Here is a 21,594-nt window from a genome sequence, read left to right as displayed (position 1 = left end):
ACAAATCTTTGTAAACCATCATCAGACTTCTCTCCAATGAGAAGATCAGTTCTTGTGCCAGGATATGGTTTTATAGAATTCGAAGTAATTCTGACGTCTCTGTATACTGACGTACCCCTAGCCTTATTTAAATGTAATTCTATTGACTCTTGATCTCTCAAGCAGAATTTTGTAAGGTTTTATTAAAAGGGTCTAGCAGATCTATGATCCCAGAGAATGGTCAATATGTAAGGATTTTCCCCTCCCCGTATCCAGCATTGGCAAGTTACTGAAATCCGTTAAGTAGTGTTGCATGCAAGAAATTACTTTTCGTATGTTTTATTTTATTCTTAGTTAAGAGAAATTTGATGGATCATCTGCTAGTCCAGTGATTCTGGATCCAAAAAGAGTTGGTCCTAATCAACATATTTGGATGGGGAAAAAATCCTTTCAGGATTTTTAGGATATTCTTTCTATGGTTAACTTCCAAGGTTGTTGTTAAGCCCAAGGGGGTAGTAAAACAGACAAGTTTATATGACAAAGTTCTACAAAGGCCTCTCACTTTTTTACCCCAATGTATAGCTTATCTTCAGATGATAGTGGCCCATCTTCCAGATGTCAAGACCTTACAAGGAACAGCTTTCTAAAGTGGCTCATCATGAATCTACAATAACGTATTTAGCTCAAGTGTGCCATTTGAAGGGTTCTAACGGAGAATGTCAGTACTCTTTGCAACTAAAGACATTTGGGCTCACCATCTTCTGATCACACGTTCCTTGTATCTCTTGAGTCAAATGTTTCCAAACTGAAAAATTCAAAGTTGAGAGTGACACAATCAAGGACTTCAGGGCCGCTCTCTGTTGTGTTTCAATCATTCTTCATTTTCAACAGGATTGTCCCACAGTACCACTGCCTCATTCATATGGGTTTTCTTTTCCATCAGCAGCACCCCCACTACTTAAACCTCCCTTCTTATGCAGCTGTTTTTTCCAGATTATGAGATGGGATGGAGTCCATGATACGTTTCTTTCTCAGAGGAACTAGTGTAGGTCCCTCTCCACATTTAGTGCCATCTCTATGCTTTATAATTTGGCCACCTAGCAAGCATCTAATTGTGTTAGTCTGAATGCCCTTTCACCATTTCTTCTTCCTGCTGAATTTTCTCTTTGCTGCGGAACAAAATGGTCGGGGGACAAAATGCTTTTAAGAAGCAGCATGGCATGTTCCACTAACGGTCACTTGGGTTCTTGTTTAGTGATGGCTCTGAAGTGTTCTTGTGCCCATTTTTTGAGGGCCACAGTACTGCTCAAAATATATATTTATATAACATTACCTACTGGCATTCGCCAGTAGGGAGTTATGGTTACAACCTAGTTTTCATAAGAAAAGCGTGTTTTGATTTGACAATAACGTTGGTGCTATTTTCTGAATCTTCCCGAAAATTTCAAAACTAATGGGGCAGTCACGTCAGCTGCTGTCGTAAAACATTTGGAGTGATCCGTCAAGCGGGCGCTGAGAAAATGGGGGGGGGGGGCAAATCGCTTTTTCTCCATGTTAATTTCCTTAGGAAACTTTAGACACGGCTACAGCCCGAACTGCTGAACAGAATTACACCAGATTTGGCCAAAAGGTAGCTCTTGGTTCAGATAGCACTCTTTTTGTTAGATGGTGTAAATCCGTTCAGTAGGCCCTGAAAAATTAAGATTTCTCAGATATACAACTGTGGCCTTGGTGGATCCGCGAACCCTCCCAATCTTGTGCCTGAGATCTGATTGGCTGCCAACCCTTGATTTGATTTGACAATTTATGGAGCGCGCGAATGCCCGGGGGAGTCTTGGCGCTAGGTCAATGTTGAAAAGGACTGCTGGAGATGTGGTGATCTGACTAGGAGATAAAAAGCCAAGTTGTTACTGCTTTTCTGAGCGACAGGTGCGATGGGCTGTTTTTTTTATTGTACTTGGGAGATTTCAGGTCTTGGCTGTCTGGAACAGGAAGCTTCTCTCCCCCCCCCCCCCCCCCCCCCCCCCCCCCCACCCCACCCCCCCAGCCTGACCTGCTTGAATTTAGGGACCTGTATCAATTTTGCATGAGCAGACCTCAGGCTCCTGAGTGGCTCGTACCGTTTCAGATGTGTTTTTAAAAAGTGGGGTCCTGAACCGTGAAGGGCCTTGTAGACTAGGCAGATTGATTTAAACCTTATCCTCTTCTCCATTGGTAGCCAGTGGAGGGCTCTTAGTCTGTGAGCAACCGGCTCTGATCTAGAAATGTCCAGGACCAACCTTGCTGCTGCGTTCTAAAGACGCTGAAGTTTCGTCAGATGTTGGATTTTTATCCCAGCATATAAGGCATTGCCGTAATCCAATCTGGACAAGGCTAATGCCGTTACTACTTCTAACCATGTTCAACCGAGTCACAAGAAAAAAGGTGAAATAACAAGAAAAGGGGGCAGGGTAGAAACACCCTGGCCCCCTAGGCGTGTTCTGTAAAAGCATTTTTTTTTAAAATGTCAGCGGGATTCAGGGTGGATTCGCTAATCTGGCAGAGAAAAAAAAAAATGAAGCGCAGCGTCCCGCGCTTTGTATCCTTTAGGCCCCCGGGTGGGCCTGGCCCAGGGGGCAATAATAAAAAGAAATGCGGGGGCCTACTCGGGACCCCGCAGCCCCGGGGACCGCCACCTATCCGGAGCTATATTTACAAAAAAAAGTGTGAGGGGGCTCCAGCCCCCCACGCAGCCCTGGATACCACCACCTACCCAGGGCTAAGTATGAGAAATGCAGGGGACCCCCCCCCCCCCATAGAACCTTGGGGACTGCCACCTCCCTGGGGCTATGTTAAAGATGGGAGGGGGCCGTGGACCCACCCGCCTGGAGCCATAAATGGCCATGGGGAACGCTACCCCCCCAGGGCTGGCTCTAGCAATGTCCTGGGGTGCCCACCCCAGGGACATTGTAGTTTCCTATGGGATGGCGGCAGCAGTGCTCCCGTCATCCCATAGCAAACAAGTGTGCTCGCTTTGACCAAGCAAGCACACTTTGCTTTTTACCCCCGGTAGCTCCATGTCAGCAGCTCCCTGAGGCTGAAAAGCAGTGCTGGCTCCTGCAGGAGGCGAGAGCTGGCTGTACTGCTGGGGTCTTTAGGCTCCCCCTGCAGCCCCCCACCAGCTGGCCATGCCCCGGGGGATGGGGTCCCCGGGGCCAAAAATGGCCCTGGAAGGGAGGCGCTCTGTCTCCCTCCCTTTTTTATATTTTTAAAAGAAATGGCCGAGCCCTGGCAGATGGGGTCCCTGGGAAGGGGGGCTACCTGCCCATCTCCCTTTAAATAAAATATATATCTATACTACTAGTACAAACAGAGAACTGAAACCTTTTGGCAAGGTAAACACGGGAACCACAGCGCCAATCCACACACCCGATACATTGTTGGAATTCTCAGGGTGTGTAGATGGACATAGGCGACATAAAAGCAACAAAAAAACGTAAATTAAAAAAGTAAAATTTCTAAACAAAGTAGTCCCCTAAAACTAGCGCCGGCCGCGACGTAGCGCTGACCGCGACCTAGACGTAATGACGACATGCGGAAGGAGCGGTGACGTGCGGCGAGGAGTGGCGGTGAAGTCCGGAGCGGGCGGCTCAGGTAAGGCAAAGGCAGGCGGGAGGCGGTATGGGCAATGTTGGGGCGGGCGGCGAGGTGGGAGGCGGGAGGGATGCGGTCTGGGCAATGTCGGGGCGGGAGTGCACAGAGCCTTGAAATGGGACAATCAATGGTTCACCCTTTAGCGCGTACATACCCCCGGAGTGCCATTTAGGTGTGGTCCTGACGAATGCTGCGCGATCCCACTTTTTTGACAGCAGAAACATGTTGACCAGTTATTGTAATTAAGGACACAGGTCTCCTAACATAGAACCATTGGTTGTCCGACCTTCATGTTTTTAACCTTAATACGGGTTGGCCTGCATTAAATATTTTGTTTGGGTTCTAACCTTGTATTTTTTAACCCTGCACTCACTTATTTTGCACATACATCTGAGTTTAATCACTAGTACACTCACCAACAAACCCGCTCCGCTGTAACTCAGGCGTTGTAGCACGCTAGGGCGGCATTCGGTCACCCCAGCGGGGACCCAATGATGAAGCATGTCACCAACTAGTGGTGAGTGAGGGTCCTTCTAAACAAAAGGCTGTTTGCCTTGCCTTGTTGGATTCAGTCATCCCTGTCCACAGGGTGGTCGCCTCCTGACTATTAGGACTAGACATGCTAAAACATAGTACTACCTGACCCAGGTAGGGGTCCGGGAATAAACTGTCACTTTATTTTGCTTTAGTATTTGGATTTTAAGTTGCACATAAGCACTCCTCTGTTGTTTCTAATAAACCTTATGGGGCACAGGAGTGTTGACTCGAGCCCTACCTCTCTCGTTGATATTTAAAGGCGGACCGGACAGCACATAAAGGACGGACTTGGACCAATTAATAGTGTACATTGACACCCTACCAAATTTCTCGCACACATTCAGGAGTTCCATGATGGATTTTCTAGGGGAGGTTAAATACAACAACACATCATCTGCATATAATGATATGCGATCTTCCGAGGTGTCAGTCCATCGAAGCCCACAAATGGAGGGCTCCCATCTAATCCACGCCCCCAGCGGTTCTAGAGCCAGCGCAAATAACAAGGGGGATAGCGGGCACCCCTGTCGTGTCCCTCGGGATAGCGGGAAGTCGCTTGAGATGGCCCATTGGCCACCACATGTGCCAGCAGGTTATTATATAACAGACTAATCCAGGCACAGAACTTTCGGCCGAAGCCCAAGTGTTGCAACGCAGCAAATAAGTACCATATTGAATGCCATACTGGCGTCGAGTGAGAGAATGACTGCGGGTTCCCGAATGGAGGACCTCCGAGCCAACACCGCATGTAATCGCCGCAAGTTGAGTTCTGTGCTTCGCTAGGGCATGAACCCGGACTGGTTGGGATGTATTAGAGACGATAAATGGGGAGTCAATCGCAACGTCAGCAGATTGGCCAGTTTTTTAGATTCAGCATTGATCAAAGATATTGGGCGGTAACAACTGCAGTCCGCCGGTGGTTTGCCCGGCTTATGGATCGTTATGATTGTAGCTACCCGCTGATTGCGTGCAGTTCTCCCGCCTGGAGACTGTCTTGAAACATATTCAAGAAAAAGGGGGCAGTCAAATGCACGTTTTGCTTATAAAGTTTGATTGGGAACCCGTTTGGCCCCACTGCTTTACCGGACGCTAGAGAGCCAATAGCCGTCTGCACTTCCTCAACTGATAGGTCGTCTTCTTAAAGTAGTGCCGACTCTGGTATGAGTTTTAGCATGGCGATATCTTTAATGTACCCATGTGCTTCCTCAATTGTAAATGTTGAGCGCGAGGCGTATACCTGTTCCAGATGGTCGGCCAAAGTTGCCACTATATCGCTGGGAGAAGTTACTAGGGTGCCCTTGGACGTACGTAACTGTGCAGTCACCCTATCTGCTTTCTCCTTTTTATCTAGCAGGCTAACAATTTGCCCGCCTTGTCCCCAAGCTCATACACCCTGTGGCGCGTGGCCTGAAGTCTAGCAGTGATCATTTCTCTCTGATACGCCACAAATTCACTCTGTTTAAGGCGCACCCTCTGTGCGGTATGGGGCGTCGGGTGTACTGCATGCTGAGCTGTAGCAGTATCTGGTCCGATTCTATACCATCCAGTTCCGCCCGTTTCACCCTTTTGTACCCAGTGATAGAGGCCATAGCCTGTCCACGTGCAACCGCTTTGTGGGCCTCCCATAGAATGCTGGGTGATTCCACCAACCCTGCGTTGTCTTGAAAACATTTTTTTGTGGTTTCTTTAAGTCCCTTTAGCACCTCAGGTACATACAAATAACTTGGGTGAATGGAAAAAATGCGGCCCCTGATAGTCAGATGGCGTGAGTAGGACAGTAGTATTGGTGAGTGATCTGATATACCCCTAGGGCGAATGTCCATCTCTACACCACCACCCCCGAGGCCGTCCGCGGAGAGAAGGAAGTAATCAATGCGCTTGAGACTGTTGTGAACCCCTGAGTGAAAGGTGTATTGTTTTGTGTTTGGGGGCCTATATCTCCATGCGTCTGTGAGTCCCAAGGCCTCTATTAGCCCACTCATACGGTGACCGCTCGGTGCATTTGGTTTAATGGGTTATCTGTCTATAGTGCCGTCCACTATATCATTAAAGTCACCTCCAATTACCATCATCGCAACCGGTAGAGCAAGCAAAAATGCAGTAGGGCAGGATGTGCTATTGCGTGAAAGGATGGTGGGATGTAGACTAAGACTACATTAAACAATTTCCTTTCCCATTGGCAGGTAACAGCCGTAAAGCGGCCCTGGTAGTCTATTCTTGTCTGTTGTATTATGAGTGGGAAATGCTTCTTAATGAGTATGCCCACACCCCTAGACTCGGAGGAGAACTCTGAGCGCGCCACCATTTTGTAACCCCATCTATCCTTCGACTAGGTTAGTTAAACAATTCATTAAGAGACTGTAAGAACTTTCTCTTAAGTAAAGGCACCTCTGCCACAGTGGCATCTCAATGTGGTTCTTTCACAGCTTATCAAGTTGCCATTCGGACCCATTCACAAGGCAGATCTAAAAATTCTCACCTTAAAGGTTTCTCTGTTGTTGGCTCTCACGTCTACCAGAAGAGTCTGTGAAATTCAAACTTTTACAATTCAGGAACCTTTCTTGCGCTTCATTTCTGTGTTTGTCAGGACAAACCCAAATTTCATCCCCAAGGTTCCATCTCAATTTCATCTCAATAAACCTATTACACTGGTCACTTTCTTTCCAAATTTGCAATCTCCAGCGAAAAGGTATCATCAGGCCTTAGATATTGAGTACCAATCAATTCAGAAAATCAGATCAGCTGTGAGTCTCTTACGGACTCTCTCAAAAACGGACAGCAGTTACAAAAGCTACCATCGCCATAGGGACATCTGCCGCCATACAATTCTGTCATAGCAAAGCTGGGAAACCACACTTAACTACAGCGAAGACACACTCCACAAGGGCAGTATCTACCTTATCTGCTCCCTTTGCAGGTGCCTCACTGGAAGATATGCTGTTCTGCAACTAGAAAAAGTACCCAAATGTTCACGCAGCACTAGTTCCCAAATACAGTGCAAAAAAGCGATGTAGCCTATGGATAAGCGGTTTTGCATGATCTGTTCCAGTGAGGGGAGCCTCTGTAAAGATAAGCGATATGGATTTGTGTATCGTAACGTTGGATACTGCATTATTGTCTATTCCAATATACATTATTTACTTTAAGCTGTTCAAACATTTTATAGATACTTTTGTATGGATATGTACTAAACTGTTACACACACAAACACTTAAAAGTACCCTTGAGGATGGTGTATGTGTGTGTGTGTATAACTACAATACGGCTTGCTATTTTGATTCAAGCATGTGAATTTATGAAAGATGTAATACTAGAGAATAAAATGTGTTACTTGTAACCGCAGTTCTCCAGTATTGGGGTCGTTCATAGATTCACATGTGACCCATCCTCCTTCCCATGGAGGTTCCTCTCATAGATCGGGATTATTTATTCCCACATGTGCCGAACATCTGAGGGACTCAGCCTCTGTTTGGATTGTTTGAGAGGGTGCTGTTGTCTGAATGGTTATAATTCAGTTTTGATACTTTTTTTTTTTTTTTAAAGGACATAGATAGGCTGTTAAAATGACTTTTCATTGCTATTATAGCCTATGGTACTATTACATCCTCCTTTACTATGGTACCGTGGGACTCCCACTTCTTCTATGGGAAATGATTCAAGCATGTAAAACTGTAAAAGTACCAATACTGGAGACCTGCAGTTACAGATAAGTAACACATTTTCTTGTATGTACTCTAAGGCTCATTCTCACAAAAGTTAACTATCTTTTGGGTTAATGTTTGACTGTGTTGTGGGGTTTCCTGAAAAGGAAAATAGGTCATGGATATCCCAACTGGTCAAAAAATAAGGGTCTGTTCCTTTTAAAAAACCAAAAACATTTTATAACATCTTTTCATTTGCCATTTGGTACATCGTGTGCAGAAATATTCCAGCATATCAATACAAAGCACACCAGTTGGAATATAGCAAATCTAAAAGTTACATTTATAGATGTGTATTGTTATGTGATACATGCTACCACCCCGGTTCAGAATACACAGACTATTGGTGTGATAGTGCCAACCAGCTTAAATGTAGGTTCTCCAATGATATAACATTTTAATATATACTATTGTATGCAGTTGAAGGAGGGTCAAACCTAGTCTGCATGTATACAGATCTGAGTGGAGGGTCTACGGATATACAGCATTCAGTTTGTATAAAACAAACAAAAAAATAACCAAAACAACAATTATTCAACTGATTATGCAGCAGGCCACGACTGTTAGTCTGTATCATTGATCGTCACGTAGAATGTTGGGGAGGGTAATGTGTGAAGAGATGGGGCAAGGGGGAGCCCGCACACAGATATGTAATGTCGGACACAACCATACCATACCTCATCCGTGAGGAAGTGTATGCATGTGGGCTCTGCCTGTGCCCTAGTTTTGTGGTGACTGTGTATCATTTCTATGTTTACCCAACCATCGGATCACTGTTCAACTAATGGCTGATTTATGAACAACTTAGGTTGTTAGTCAACTGATTGGGGTGTCACTTTCCTTCACTTCGTCACTCTGTCCCTGCTCCGGGTTCTCCCAGGTCACCAGGACCTCCCTCCATAATTCAGCGATGGGACTTTTTCTGAGTTCCCTCTTCTCTTCCCGGACAAAGACTCTGCCCTCAGCTCCAGCCCAGTGGGTCACATCTCTGTTCCTCATGTCTATTACAGGCCAACCCTTTGATTTCCAGATCTGAAAGAAACAGGTTAGTATTAGATTCCTTACCTTAGAATATCCCCAGGTGTCAGGCTGGATCCGGAAAATTTTGCGTAGCAGTACCCCTGCGTGTCAGTAGGCATAGTCTGTGGCTCCTCGTCTGCGCCGGGATGACGTCGGAGTACCTAGCCGCCGCCCTCGCGCGCTGATGTCAGTTATTCTTTTTTCCACGCCAGCAAGCGCAGGTCCGGAGAAAGTAGTACCCTTTAGTCACTTTTTGACTAAACTTTTTTTTACCCTTTTTGGATCCGTTTCGAGTCTACGATTCCATCGGTGCAGGTAGGGATGCCCGGGTTCAAGCCCTGTGCCGACTTCAACCGACTGATGTCTGTTACCGACCCCCATCGCCGGTGCCTTCATTGCCTGGGGCCCCACCACGATGACAAGTCGTGCCCCAACTGTCGGGCCTTGACGTCGAAGGCTAGGCGGGAGCGGTCCCGTAAGCGCCTCGAGCTCTGGCAGTCAGCCCCGTGCCGCTCGAGGTCCCGGTCCGGAAGGAGGTCGAGGGACCAGTCGCGGGGCCGGAGTCATCACAGCTCGGTGAGTTACATCACTCGTCGGGCTCCAAGTCCTCAGGTAAGAGGCACAAGAAGTCAGAGGCGACATCGCTCTCCTGACTCCCCCCGACGCTCTTGCGATGCGGCCGGGGGTTCGGGTGACACCGCCCACACGGCTCTGCTCCATACCTGCCGGTCCCTGGGCAGAACGCAGCGCCTGAGGAGATAGACGCTGTCCTCAGTCGGGTTCCGCGGCGCCTTCGGGCCAAGCGTCCCGACTTGGAGCCCAAGCGGGCCGGGTGCTTCGGCCCCGGCACCGTCAGCAACTTTGGTCCCGATGCCGCAAGGTCCCGCTGGATCCGGTTCCGGGTCTCCGCTGGTCGACTTTACGACCCAGACGACGACGGCGTCGGTGGCGTCCCCGCACGACGCCGTCCCTGGTCTACCCCTCGGTCTGGATCCGTCGTCGGCGAATTCGGCGCCGGTCGAAGCGGAGTACTTCGAGGATCTGGGTCCATCCTTTACACCTGATTTTCAGGAGATGGACGACGGAGGGGGGGGGGGGGCTGATGACCCCCTGGCACGTGAGTGCCAGTCTTTCAGGACTGGACACAGGAACTAGGGGAAGACCTCCCCAGACACTGGTTTTGTCTCCCCTCCTACCGTGGCTACGGAGTAGGGGGCTGCTTATAGTGTGGTGCTGATGGGGGCAGCCAAGGCCTTGGCTCTTGAGCTCCCAGTCACAACAGTGAGGTCTAACATCCTCACAGAGGTCCTTAAACTGCAGGCAAGCTCCCCAGAGCCTCTACTGCCGTTTAATGAGGCTCTCACGGACGTCCTGTTTAGCACTTGGTCCAGGCCCACTACGGGTCCCACTGTAGATAGGAACGTTGCTAGGCACCATCGCCCAGCCCCGGGCTACCCCAGTTTCTTGTCCAACCACCCCACTCCGGAGAGCCTGGTTATCCAGGCCTCTACTTTCCAATCCGCATTCCCGGCGGCACCACCAGATCGGGAATCCAAGAGGTATGAACAGTTTGGAAAGCAGATGTTCTCCTCTCTTAGTTTGGGATTGCGGTCGGTCAACACCGCGTGCCTCTAGGGCCGTTACACCCACTCGTTGTGGGATACGGTTGCTGCCGTGCTGCCTGAGTGCCCGGAGGGAGCACGGGCGAAACTCGCTCAAGTCCTCAAGGAGGGAAGAGACGCAGCGCAGTACTCTATACAATGTGAACTGGATACCACGGACTCGCTAGGAAGAGCGATTTCCACGTCTGTGGCGGTTCGCCGCCACGCCTGGCTGAGGTCCGCCAACTTTCGGACTATGTCCAAAACACCCTTATGGACATGCTGTTCGATGGCAGCCACCTCTTAGGTGGCAAGGCAGATCATGCGCTGGAACGCTTCAAGGATTCCAGGGCTACGGCCAAGTCCTTGGGCCTGTCGGCCCACGTCCGCAATCTTCTGCCCAGCTCTCATTTCGTGGCCACGGAAGGGGTGCTCTCACACGTCCTGCCAGCCACGGGCCGCAGACTAACATTCAGCGCGGTGGCGGACGTGGTTACCGTCACGGCGGTAACAGGGGACAACGGCGCGGCCAGTCCACATCCACCTCCGGAGCATCCGCCTCAAAGCCTTCCTAGTCAGAGCTTTCAGGCCCATTTGATGCCAGTGGGGGGCCGGGTTCGCCATCAACTCCTCCACTGGCGCACCATCACATCGGGCAGGTGGGTGCTGCAAATTGTCCTTAGGAGCTACTCCCTCCCCTTCGAGGCGACACCTCCAGCCATGCCACCGCAGTACCACCGCGTGTCGGGGGATCACTTGCAACTTCTGCAAGAGGAAGTTTCTGCCCTCTTGGCCAAGGGGGCCATTGATCGCATTCCTGGGCCAGAAGTAGGACGTGGTTGTTACACCCACTACTTTCTGGTTCCCAAGAAGGGCAAAGGGGGCCTATGCCCTATCTTGGGCCTAAGGAACGTCAACGGCTTCCTCCGGAAGGAGAAGTTCAAGATGCTGACTTTGGCTCAGGTCTTAGCTGCCCTGAACCCGGGAGACTGGATGGTAGCGTTGGACTTGCAGGACGCATATTTTCACATCCCCGTCCTTCCGGCTCACCGGCGCTACCTGCGGTTCACGGTAGGCCACAAGCACTTTCAGTGTACCGTGCTCCCATTCGGCCTTACCAGCTCCCCACGGGTGTTCACGAAAGTGATGGCGGTGGTCGCAGCTCATCTGCGCAGGTTAGGGGTTTCAGTCCATCCCTACCTCGACGACTGGTTGAAGGCGTGCTCACCCCAGACAGTCGTCAGCCACCTCCAGACTACGGCCGACCTCCTGCACCTGCTGGCAACTCAGCCTCTCCAACCAACTCCTCAAATGTTAACAGCGCACCGTCCCTATACAGATCATCCAAAGTGTGTAAGTCAGCCGCATGCCAGGCTGTCAATACTTCCTCCGATGTGCCCAACCTTCTTCTTGGGGTCCCCAGTAACGGCAAGATCGGGGTGTTAGACCTGTCAGCTTTTGGGTGGTCTCCCCCTATTTTTTGTCTCTTTTCAGCCTCACATCTTTTTTCCCACCAATTTTTCATGTGGCCTTAGGTCTCCGGGCGCCTCCCCACTGCCAATCAGTGCTGAGGTGCAGGTGCGCCTTTCTAAAATGGTAGCCTGCCAGAAATTACCTCAGAGCTCTAGCCTATAAGATAGCATTAGGGGGTTCCAGAACCTTCCGGTTCACTCTAGTGATCTGGGCCCAGGCTATATAAGGGAGGATACTGGGCAGCCATTTTGTCACACTGCTGGGCTGGCTGGAGTGCGGACTACAGCGTCAGGGGGATTGTGTCACATGCTAATTTGACTGCTCCTAGGGGCTGCGGGTTGGTCTGAGGGTGCTGCCCTCCTTCCCGTTGATCTGGCCCTGTCTTAGAGAAGATCAGAGAGAACAACGCCCCAGTGTGTCAACGCATTAAGCGGACTACTCCTTTTGGAAAGCTGGTGAGAGTGACCTTGACCCAGCCCCTGGAACCTAGGAGGGTTGGCGCTTCATGCTGAGAGGGCAAACGCTGTGCAGGGGTCCCTTTCCACGACCACTGAAGTGAGGCTGGGACCCAACCTTTGCCCTTGCCTCCTGTCTGCCCCTTGTCATTAATGAGCTGTCATTGCCTGCGTGTCTGCTGCCCTCCTGGTGTCTGATAGGTACATCTTTCCGCCAGCGCTGCACTGATCAGCCCCCTCCCCCCCGCTCCTAAGCGCTGAAGGGCCGAGACTGCAAATACTTCACCGCCGCTGGCCAGGGTGCTGTGAGGGTACCGAGCCGTCTGTGAAAGGAACGACGCGAGGCTCTGAGGGAGATGCTGGGCAGGGTCCTCCATCAATGTGCCAAGTCACACCTGTGTCCCTCTCAGAAGCTCCTCTGCCATCCCCGCCGATTGCAACACCTCCTCCCAGAACCTATGCATAGCAGCACATCCCTAAGTCATATGTATGAAATCTGCATCCTGGTGATCACATCTCTGGCATTTACGTTCTTCCCCTCCATATAAAATCGTAAGTTTGGGGGGAGTCATATAAGTCATATGAGTATAGTTTGAGTGTACTTTAGTCTAGTGTTATGTGAAACCTTTTTGGGTATGCGAGAATCCTGCCCCTTTCCGGGACCATGATTTCCCTATCCAGAATGGTTTCCCATCTGTTTTTAATTTTGTTAAAGGTGTGCGGGCCATCTATGATAGTGATATAGAACCATTTTACCTGGTGGTGCACTCCCCAATGTAAGAACTGAGTGCAGAACTGCATGGGTCTTGCGTTCTTCACAGTACCCTCCCCATAGCTCTCTGAAGGTATGAATTACCACTTCGTCGTATAACAGGAATTGACCAGGTGGGAGGAAGAAATCTTCAACTAGTTCCTTAAAGGGTGACCGGTCTACCTGTTGATACCAGTCACCTACCATTACCAGACCATCTTCGGTCTCAGCTTTCAATTGTTCCGGAGACAGTACTGTTTGTGAGATGCTTAGTGTTGTCTGTGGGATGCCAGGTGGCAAACCGGCTAAAGGTAGGATTGGGGTAGACAAGGGGGTTCCTCCTACCCTGGCCGTGCAGCCCTTCCATCACGCTAGTTCTGGCCATTGGGCGTTCATACAGCAGTGATGCCCATTTCAACAGGCCCTTTCCCAGCCCCATCTGGCTCATTGTCTGAAGCAGGTTGTCCTATCTAACTGTATCAAAAGCCTTTTCATGGTCAATTAATAAAAGGGAGGCCTGTGGTGATTGTCTTATAGTAGGGTGGAGCATCACGGAGTACAGTCTACGTAGGTTGTATGATGTGATTCAGGTAGATATAAAACAATTCTGGTCTGCTTGGACTAAGGTAGGCATATATAGCAATAACGGAGGGCTAGGATCTTGCTTTCGATTTTGAAGTCAATGATAAGCATGGAGTGTGGTCGAAAGTCTGTAACCTGCGCCTCTATGGTTTTCTTAGGGAGTGGGACCACCAAGGCATCCGGTGTGGATAAAGGGAGATACCCAAGCCTCAGTGACTCGCCATATTGTACCTGTAGGCAGGGAACCAATGCTGTAACATAGTACAAGTAGAAATCTTCAGGGAGGCCATCTGGTCCTGGGGTTTTCCCGGTGGCCATGCTCTTAATTGTCACATGCATCTCTTATGCGGTCACCGGGCCTCCCAACACTTCCCTCGCTTGCGGGTCTAGTGGCTGAAGCAGCAACCTTTCCAGGAATCCCTCCTGTGTGCCGAGTGATATCAGGGCGGGTGTTTTATAGAGGGTTTTGTAGTAGAGGCAGAATTGGTAGTTTATTGCCTCGGTGGTGGATTGGGGTCCAAGTGTGTGATTGGATTTGCGTAATCGGGTATCAACAAAGTTCGGGCTTTATGAGCCATGCCAATAGTGTAGCAGGTTTTCCCATCCTGCCCTTGGACCTGAGTAAGGTAACCCTTATAGTCCTAGCACCGCAGTCGTTGTAGTTCCTGGTGATACAGCATACGCTTCGAGTGTTCCCTCATCACCACTTTAAACGCCTCCCATTCCATCAGCTTTGTGGATGACGTCTTGGTGTTAGTGGCAAAATAGGTGTCAATTGATGTACCTATGGTTTTCCTACTGCAAGTGTCTTCTAACATTAGCGGATTGAGGGGCCACATGGGTAATAGTGAGCATGTCCCCAAAGCTGGGAAGGTCAAAAGGTGGGGGCTATGGTCCAAAAGCATGCGTCCTAAATATTTGGTCTATGTGATAGACCTACCCAGTCCAGGTGTACACAGGAAGAGGTCAATTCTTGTGTGCAGCTGGTGAATGGAGTAGTATGAATAATCCCTTAATTTACCAATCCCCCGATCTCGCCAGTCTCTGAATCCCGCTGTTGTATGGTGCGCCTGAGCATTTGGCAACAGAGGATATGATCAATGAAGTGCAACCACACTGACACAGTCACCTCTGGCAACAGCATCTCCACCAATGTGGGGTAAAGAGCCAGGAGAAACTCTGCCAACTACCTGGTCCTGGTAAGGCACGTATATTCCATCCGCCTCATTGTGGGTGAGGTGTGTCTCCTTTAGGGGTGCAATCTGAATCCTTTGTCTGTGTAGGTATCTGTATATTGTGCTGTTTGTTGGTGAGCCCATCCACCTAATATTCCATGTTTGGATCCTTAATGTATAGAAATTGGATGCCATTCACCAACCTTAAGGTGCTCAGGCTTGTCAGCCCCCACACCATCCTGCCCTCCTCCCATAAATTTGAAAGCCTGCACAAAAAACAGGACCAGTAAACACCCTGAAAAAAACAAACTCCAATTTCCCCAGAGCAGTCTGGCAACTGCCCGAACTGCAGACAAGTAGTCAAAAGTCAACAGCAGGCACCATCCAGATTCTGGTGTGCGCCTCTTGGGGGGGGGGGGGGGGGGGGGGGGGCACGTTTAGTATGTTTTTCGTTTAGCAGGTCGGTGTTGGATAGTGCTATTTGCGTCGGCCCAATCCAGTCTCCTCCCGCCTGGATCACTGCTTTGTATCTTCTCGGCAGGTGGCCCAGGCCAGTTCTGAGATCGTCCGCCGTTCTTGTGGTGATGGTCATCAGAGCTATACTGTCTGTTTGGGAAGTCTCTTGAGTCTGTATCTCCTGTGCCCAGGTGAATGAGAATAACGTTCCAAAGCTGAGTCATTTTCATTCCAGGGGGTCTACCACCACCTGCAAGGCAGCTGCCCTCTTTCTCGGTTTGGGTTGGGCTCGGTTTATTTAGGCAGTTTCTGCTGCGGCCTGGTCCACAATCTTTTCCCGATCCGTTGATCCTCAGGGGTGGTGTTCGTGGTCGCCTTTTTTGCGAGCTCCCCAGTTTTGTAGGCTTAGTGCCATTCCCAGGCTTCTTCTGGGTTATTACAGAAGTGTATCTTCTCTTCCAGCAGGATAGAAAGCCTGGCAGGGAACATCAGGGAGTACTGTAGGTTCTCTTCTCTGGGGGCTTTTTTTGACTTCAAGGAACGATGCACCGCGCCCATTGCACTTCAGCTATGTAGTCCGGGAAGATAAAGCCATGTCGTTATCTACCTTGAAAGGACCATCTGCCCTTACTTTTTGAAGAACATCTCTGTCTTTGTAATGCAGGAGCCTTGCCACCACCGGGTGCAGGGGGCGGGCAGGCACCCTATGTGCCCTCTTGAGGGTGTTAAACATTAAGAGGCCTTCTGGTACCCCCACTGTATGCAGCCAGGGGTTCAAAAAGATCATGTCTCCGCCTTCTGGCAGTCCCAAAATTCTAATGTTGTTTCTTCTTTCATCCCTCTGCGTCTTCGCTCTCCATTCAAGGGTCTGAACACAGTTGTGAGTTCTGGGACCTGCTGAGTTACTTTGTTGTGCAGGGTGCAGCTCCACAATTGTGGCCACAGCCGCTTTCACTCTTTCCACCAGCTTGTGATTTTCGGCTCTCAACAAGCCTAGTCCCACCAACTTAGTACTGATGCCTTGGTGGAGTGTGGCTTTAGTATCTGCAATGATGCCCAGGTTGTTGGTCAGTTTCTACTTCACAGGGGTCCAGCGTCGTCAGTGGTGCCTCTGATCTTTGTTGGAGTTCGGACGGGTCCTCCCCCTTGTCCGAGAGTTCCCCCCATTGCCTTTACCCATGGTGCGTTGCGATCAAGGGTGCAAGATGGGATGAACGGGCCATGCGGAGTCTCTTGTGGACTGTGGTGTAGTTGCCAGACAAGAGTAAAGGCTAGCCGTAAATGAAGTATCCGAATTGAGACTTTGGCGCTCTCCTAATATGATGTTAAAAGGTAGATTGGATTACTGGCTGATACTTTGGACTGCAACGATCCAATACAGAATTACAAACTGTCGTCGAGGGGCCAGTTCTTCTAGACCTGGCAGACCTTATGGTGCTATGAGTGACGTGAGGGACTCAGGGTTGTCCCCAGGCCATTCAGTGATACTGGATGCATTCGGCTGCCCAGTTGGGTCTGTTGCGGTCCCTTTCTCCTTTTCTATGCTTTGCACTCTGCCTAGGAGTAGCAGCTGCCCCAGGAGTGTGCCTTTGATGTGGAGCGGAGCCCGAATGCCCAAGCAGGTATTCGACAAGCAATGGTGTGGGCTAAAGGAGTTCTATGAGACCCCAATCCAGGTCTCGATTTTTTTCATTATGACTTTCTCCGGATCAATTGGTGAGGCACCCTCCGGTATCTATGGTAGACAGCCGGAGATGGTAGATGTTCTGGATAATACAGTCACTCTGTTGCCAATGAGTAGTAATCCGCTAGCCAGGGTGTTACAGAGGGGCTGCTTATGATAGAGGGTAAATGGCTCTATAGCCCACCCATGGATAAGTGAGGAGCAGCTCATGGAATTTACAGTTTAGATGTAACCAGGTCAGATGCTGTAAGGAGTTCCACAGGAGTAATTGAGGACCAGTCCTCAGCATGCCTTGGCTCTGGGCAGCTTGGATAATTTGCCTTTAGGGTCTTCACAGGGATAGCAAAGGAGATTCCTGCAAAGTGTATTTATTACAGGTTGCCTGGGTAAGTGCTTTCTGGAACAATCCAAAGGGGCCAGGAGGCAAAAACACAGCGGGACCCTGTCCCAGGTCTCACTTTATTAAATAAGGTAGGTGTCTCAGCTTCAGATGCTGTGCTCCCCTTATAAGCACAGGATTAGGCTTGTCCATCTATGTCCTGCAGCCGGGACCTGCAGGACATCAGGATCCTGGCCTTACTGCCTGGCAAGCCCCGCCTCCTATAAAGCACCAGGGGGCTGCAGCCAATAGGTCCTGGCCTCCCCCTCCATGGTCTTGATCAGTCAGTGCAGTGAGTGTAAAAGCCCCTTACCAGTTCCAGCGATGTTTGAGACCTACCTCCCCTGGGCACAGCGATAAGGCTACTGTACATAATCAGGTCTCCGATTCCTGCACGTTGGAGCTGCCTTCTTGCCCCTGGACTCACTGCTTCGGTCGTCCTCACTGCTGTTGTCTGTGGGGTGCCACCGAGATTCAGGCCGCTTCTCTGGGTACTCCGGAATGCCACTCCAGCCAGGGCCGCATGTCAAGGGGTATTTCCCACAGGCTGTGCTGAATCAGGATTTATTACGGGTTGCTGCGGAGCAACAGGCTCACGCGTTCGCAAATGTCAGCTTACAAGCCACACCCCAGTAAGAGTTTGTTCTTAAGGTAGATTGACAATTCAAGCCGGATTTTTAGATGAGCCTGAAAGATCGGCCAGAGCAGGTGTCTCTATCAAGTCGATTGAGAGCTTACCAGTAGCTTGCAGACACCTTCAGAGTAGCTCGCAGCCTTGATTTCATTTTTAAATAAGCACAGGGTCACATTTTCTTTCTCAAGTTAAGGGAAGGCTGTGTTTATTTTACATTATCATCCTCCGGCTGGAGATAGCGGGCCTAATAATCAGCAGATGTAAGACTCAGACTGGTGGGGCACAGAGGTGAAGAACTGAAGCACTGAGGTATTTAACTCCTATATAAAAGTCCTTTTTTGTAAACTGAATACTGGAGCTGTGAACAAAATGATGTTTCTTAATGCTTTTAAACTGAAGTTGACTTAATGGTTAAGTTAACTCTTTATTTTAATGTTCTCATTTTAAAGTGTTGCATTTACAAAAAGCAGAACTCTTGCTCCCAGTGGCCAGTACACACTGCGCTAATATTTATAACTGAAAGTCATTTTTTTGAAATCTGAGAAATTTAAAATGATAAAAATTTCTATGAAACATCAAATCTTACTGTTTTTCTCCACTTTTAATTAAGCCAATTACGTTAGTTTCTCCACTTAAAATTCCTTCCATTTAAACGAATGCCTGTATTTTCTGGTTATAATTATGGCACTGTATCTACAGGCCACTTGGAGATACCGGTCTGTTAATGTGACATTTGGAAATGGGGAAAAAATGTAAATGATGAGTTTTATGGAATCCATGTAAACAAAGTTAACTCTTCAGTTTAATTTTATCCCATTTCAAAGTGTCATGTTTGCACACAGCTGGCATCTTGCTCCCAGGGGCTGGTAAACACTTTACCATAATTATAACTGAAAAATACAGCCATTATTTTAAATAGGGGAAATTTAAAGTGCAGAAAATGTTCTATATATAGACATTCTGTGCAGAACATTTTAATGAACAATTTCTCCCATAAAAAAAACTGGTTCTATGCGTTATACATTTAACTGTGCCACCTATATAGTATAGGTACGGTCTTTGGGTTTGTCCCGATATCGAATTCTTATTGAAAAATGGAGAAGCCTTTGATGAATTTAGAACTGCCCTATTCGCATGGGAACTGACACGGCCATGTTAATGATAAAGAGTTCCCTTTGACCTCTTGCAAGTGTAACAAATACAGATTCACAGACAAATTAATGTATTTTATGAAAAAACACAAAACTAAGAATTTCTTTATAGGTGTTGTATGTGGCTTAAAGTAATATGGCCTTTTCGTTAATGTTGGCATACTTAATTCCTATATGACCGATCTAAGTACTTTTACAAGTTGACAGCATGGTTTTCACACATCTTTTAACACTGTCTTTATTTTAGTTGTACCCAAGGATAAAGCCACGGCAGAGAACACTCGCTTAAATTTCAAATTCTTCTCATATTTGGAAGTGCAATATCCTGGAAGTAACTGGATAGAAAACATACACTGGACATTCCCCATACAACATTTCATCAAGAAAATTAAAGAATGGTGCTTCCCCCACGATTCTCAGGACAGCATGTGTTAAGAAGAAGGTTGGGACTGTACTACTTTAATAACACTAGTGAATTCGGGAGATGCGTGCATTTTCCTGTCTGCCAATATTTTCATATGCCAAATCTGGAAAAAACTTGTGTTCTAAAATATTAACACATGTAGATTCCTTTTATGTAAATAATTATTATTAAAATGTAAAAATATAAAACTGCAACAAATGTCCTAACACTGTCACTTTTGTGGGTGTTTTGCAGATATGCTGCAAAAACAAAATACACAACTTCTAGGACAAGAAATTCTTAGAGGCAATACTGGAATATCAGATTCCCTTTGTTAAAGTAATTTGTTGTGCTGTCCTCAAATTGCCATTAAAATTACCTTTGGGTCAAAACAAGAATGGGAGTAAACAAATCTTTTCAAAAAAGATTCTCCATTTTTTTGAAAGGTCACAATTTGTAATTTATGTTGCTATTCAAGATGCAGCACTAATGTGCTTTTACAAATATGTTTGAAACTACTGAAGGGAGTTTGTATGTCTAATTGAATGAATGTGCAATAGTTGAGAAAGTTAGCTGTCTGAAGCAAACAATTTGTTTGAAAGAAATTGTTATGCCAGAAGGACTGATGCGTTACACCTATAGTATGAATGCTCAAACTAAACTCTTGCAGATACTATGATAAACCAAAGAAAAGAAAGTAACCTACCTATATGGATTTAACAGAAAACGTACATGCAGATATACCTGGTTGCTTCTAAAATATATATACACACACCCCCAGAGATTAAAGGTGCAATGAACACACTTGAAACATTCTTAAGCAGAGTTAAAGTTATCAGTTTTCATAATTTTGTAAAACAAATTTTCATTTAAAAAAAGTAAATGAAAGTTTTATTTCCAACTGAACTGTTTTTTTTGTGTGCATTGAAACTCCACACCGTACAACTACTCTTTTAATGTTAGTGTTACTTTTGCACTTTGATAACAAACAGTTGTAACTATCAAATATATGTATTACTTTGGGGGTGTTTAAATATAGCTTAAATTCGGTGAGTAAATATTAAGTATGGACACACGAGTACTCAGTGCACTGTATTAACTGCCTGTCTAAGGTACGGACATAACTTGCTTACTGCTTTTCTAAATTTTGTCACTCTGTTTGGGGAAAAGAAAGCAGTGCAAAGATAGGAACCAAAATACTAAATTGTTCATAAGCGGCTCATTAAAATAAAATATAAGACTGCATTTACATTTTCGTAATACCCAATTTGAATTCTGAAATACTGTATACTGACATTGTGAAAACTGATAACTGCACGGATGCATCATCTCTGCTTACTACTGTGCCATCACAATTGTTTTGTGCTAAAGCATAGATGATACTATTCTAATGTTATGCAGTTAGCTGGTGTAAGTTGTAGAGAATGGGAATGTGTTCATGACTATGAAAATAAGGTGTTTTAGGGAGTAAATGATTAAGGATGATAGAAAAATTGTTGGCGGGAGATCGAGAACTAATGTACGAGGATCGTTTATAAGTATGCATCAAGCAAGGAATGCAATAATTTATTTTAATTAAGTTCACCACTACATTGTAATTTTTATTTGTAAAAAAGAAAAAAAAGCACTTCTCTGGATTTACATACATTATTTTATACACTTGCAGTATTGTTTTGTTATTCCTGCAGATATTGTGATTGTGTTTGGAACTTGGTTTTCTCCCACAGATGTAGGCCATTTGTTTTTCCATGTACAAGTTATTTGTATAATTTATATACAGTATCATTTTATGCTGTGCTGTACCTTGTACTGCAAGTTAGCATGAATTACCTATGTTTGATAATTGAAAGTAAAGATTTGTTAAATAACTTGAATGTGACTAAATGGTTACTTTTATAGAGCCTACTGTACAAGCCACAGCTAATGCAGAAGATGTAAATGTGCACAATAAAAATGTGACTACGGCATTACAGTGTGTCT

General features: G+C 47.3%; 1 protein-coding gene across 4 annotated transcripts in view; it reads left to right on the top strand.

The window, feature by feature from the left end:
* PPP1R13B (protein phosphatase 1 regulatory subunit 13B) overlaps nucleotides 1-21,581 on the top strand; it is a 427,185-nt gene extending 405,604 nt beyond the window's left edge. For all 4 annotated transcript variants that reach the window (XM_086937879.1, XM_086937878.1, XM_086937880.1 and 1 more), the window contains one exon: nucleotides 19,459-21,581. In XM_086937879.1, coding sequence (XP_086794005.1) covers nucleotides 19,459-19,500 — 42 coding nt within the window. In that variant the 3' untranslated portion in view covers nucleotides 19,501-21,581. The remainder of the gene's footprint in view (nucleotides 1-19,458) is intronic.
* Nucleotides 21,582-21,594: the final 13 nt, after the last annotated feature.

The sequence above is a fragment of the Lissotriton vulgaris genome, chromosome 9, assembly GCF_964263255.1.
Source record: "Lissotriton vulgaris chromosome 9, aLisVul1.2, whole genome shotgun sequence".
NCBI classification, from domain to species: domain Eukaryota; kingdom Metazoa; phylum Chordata; class Amphibia; order Caudata; family Salamandridae; genus Lissotriton; species Lissotriton vulgaris.
The sequence above is the reverse complement of the archived record's forward strand: the minus strand, read 5'-3'. Positions and strand labels throughout refer to the sequence as shown.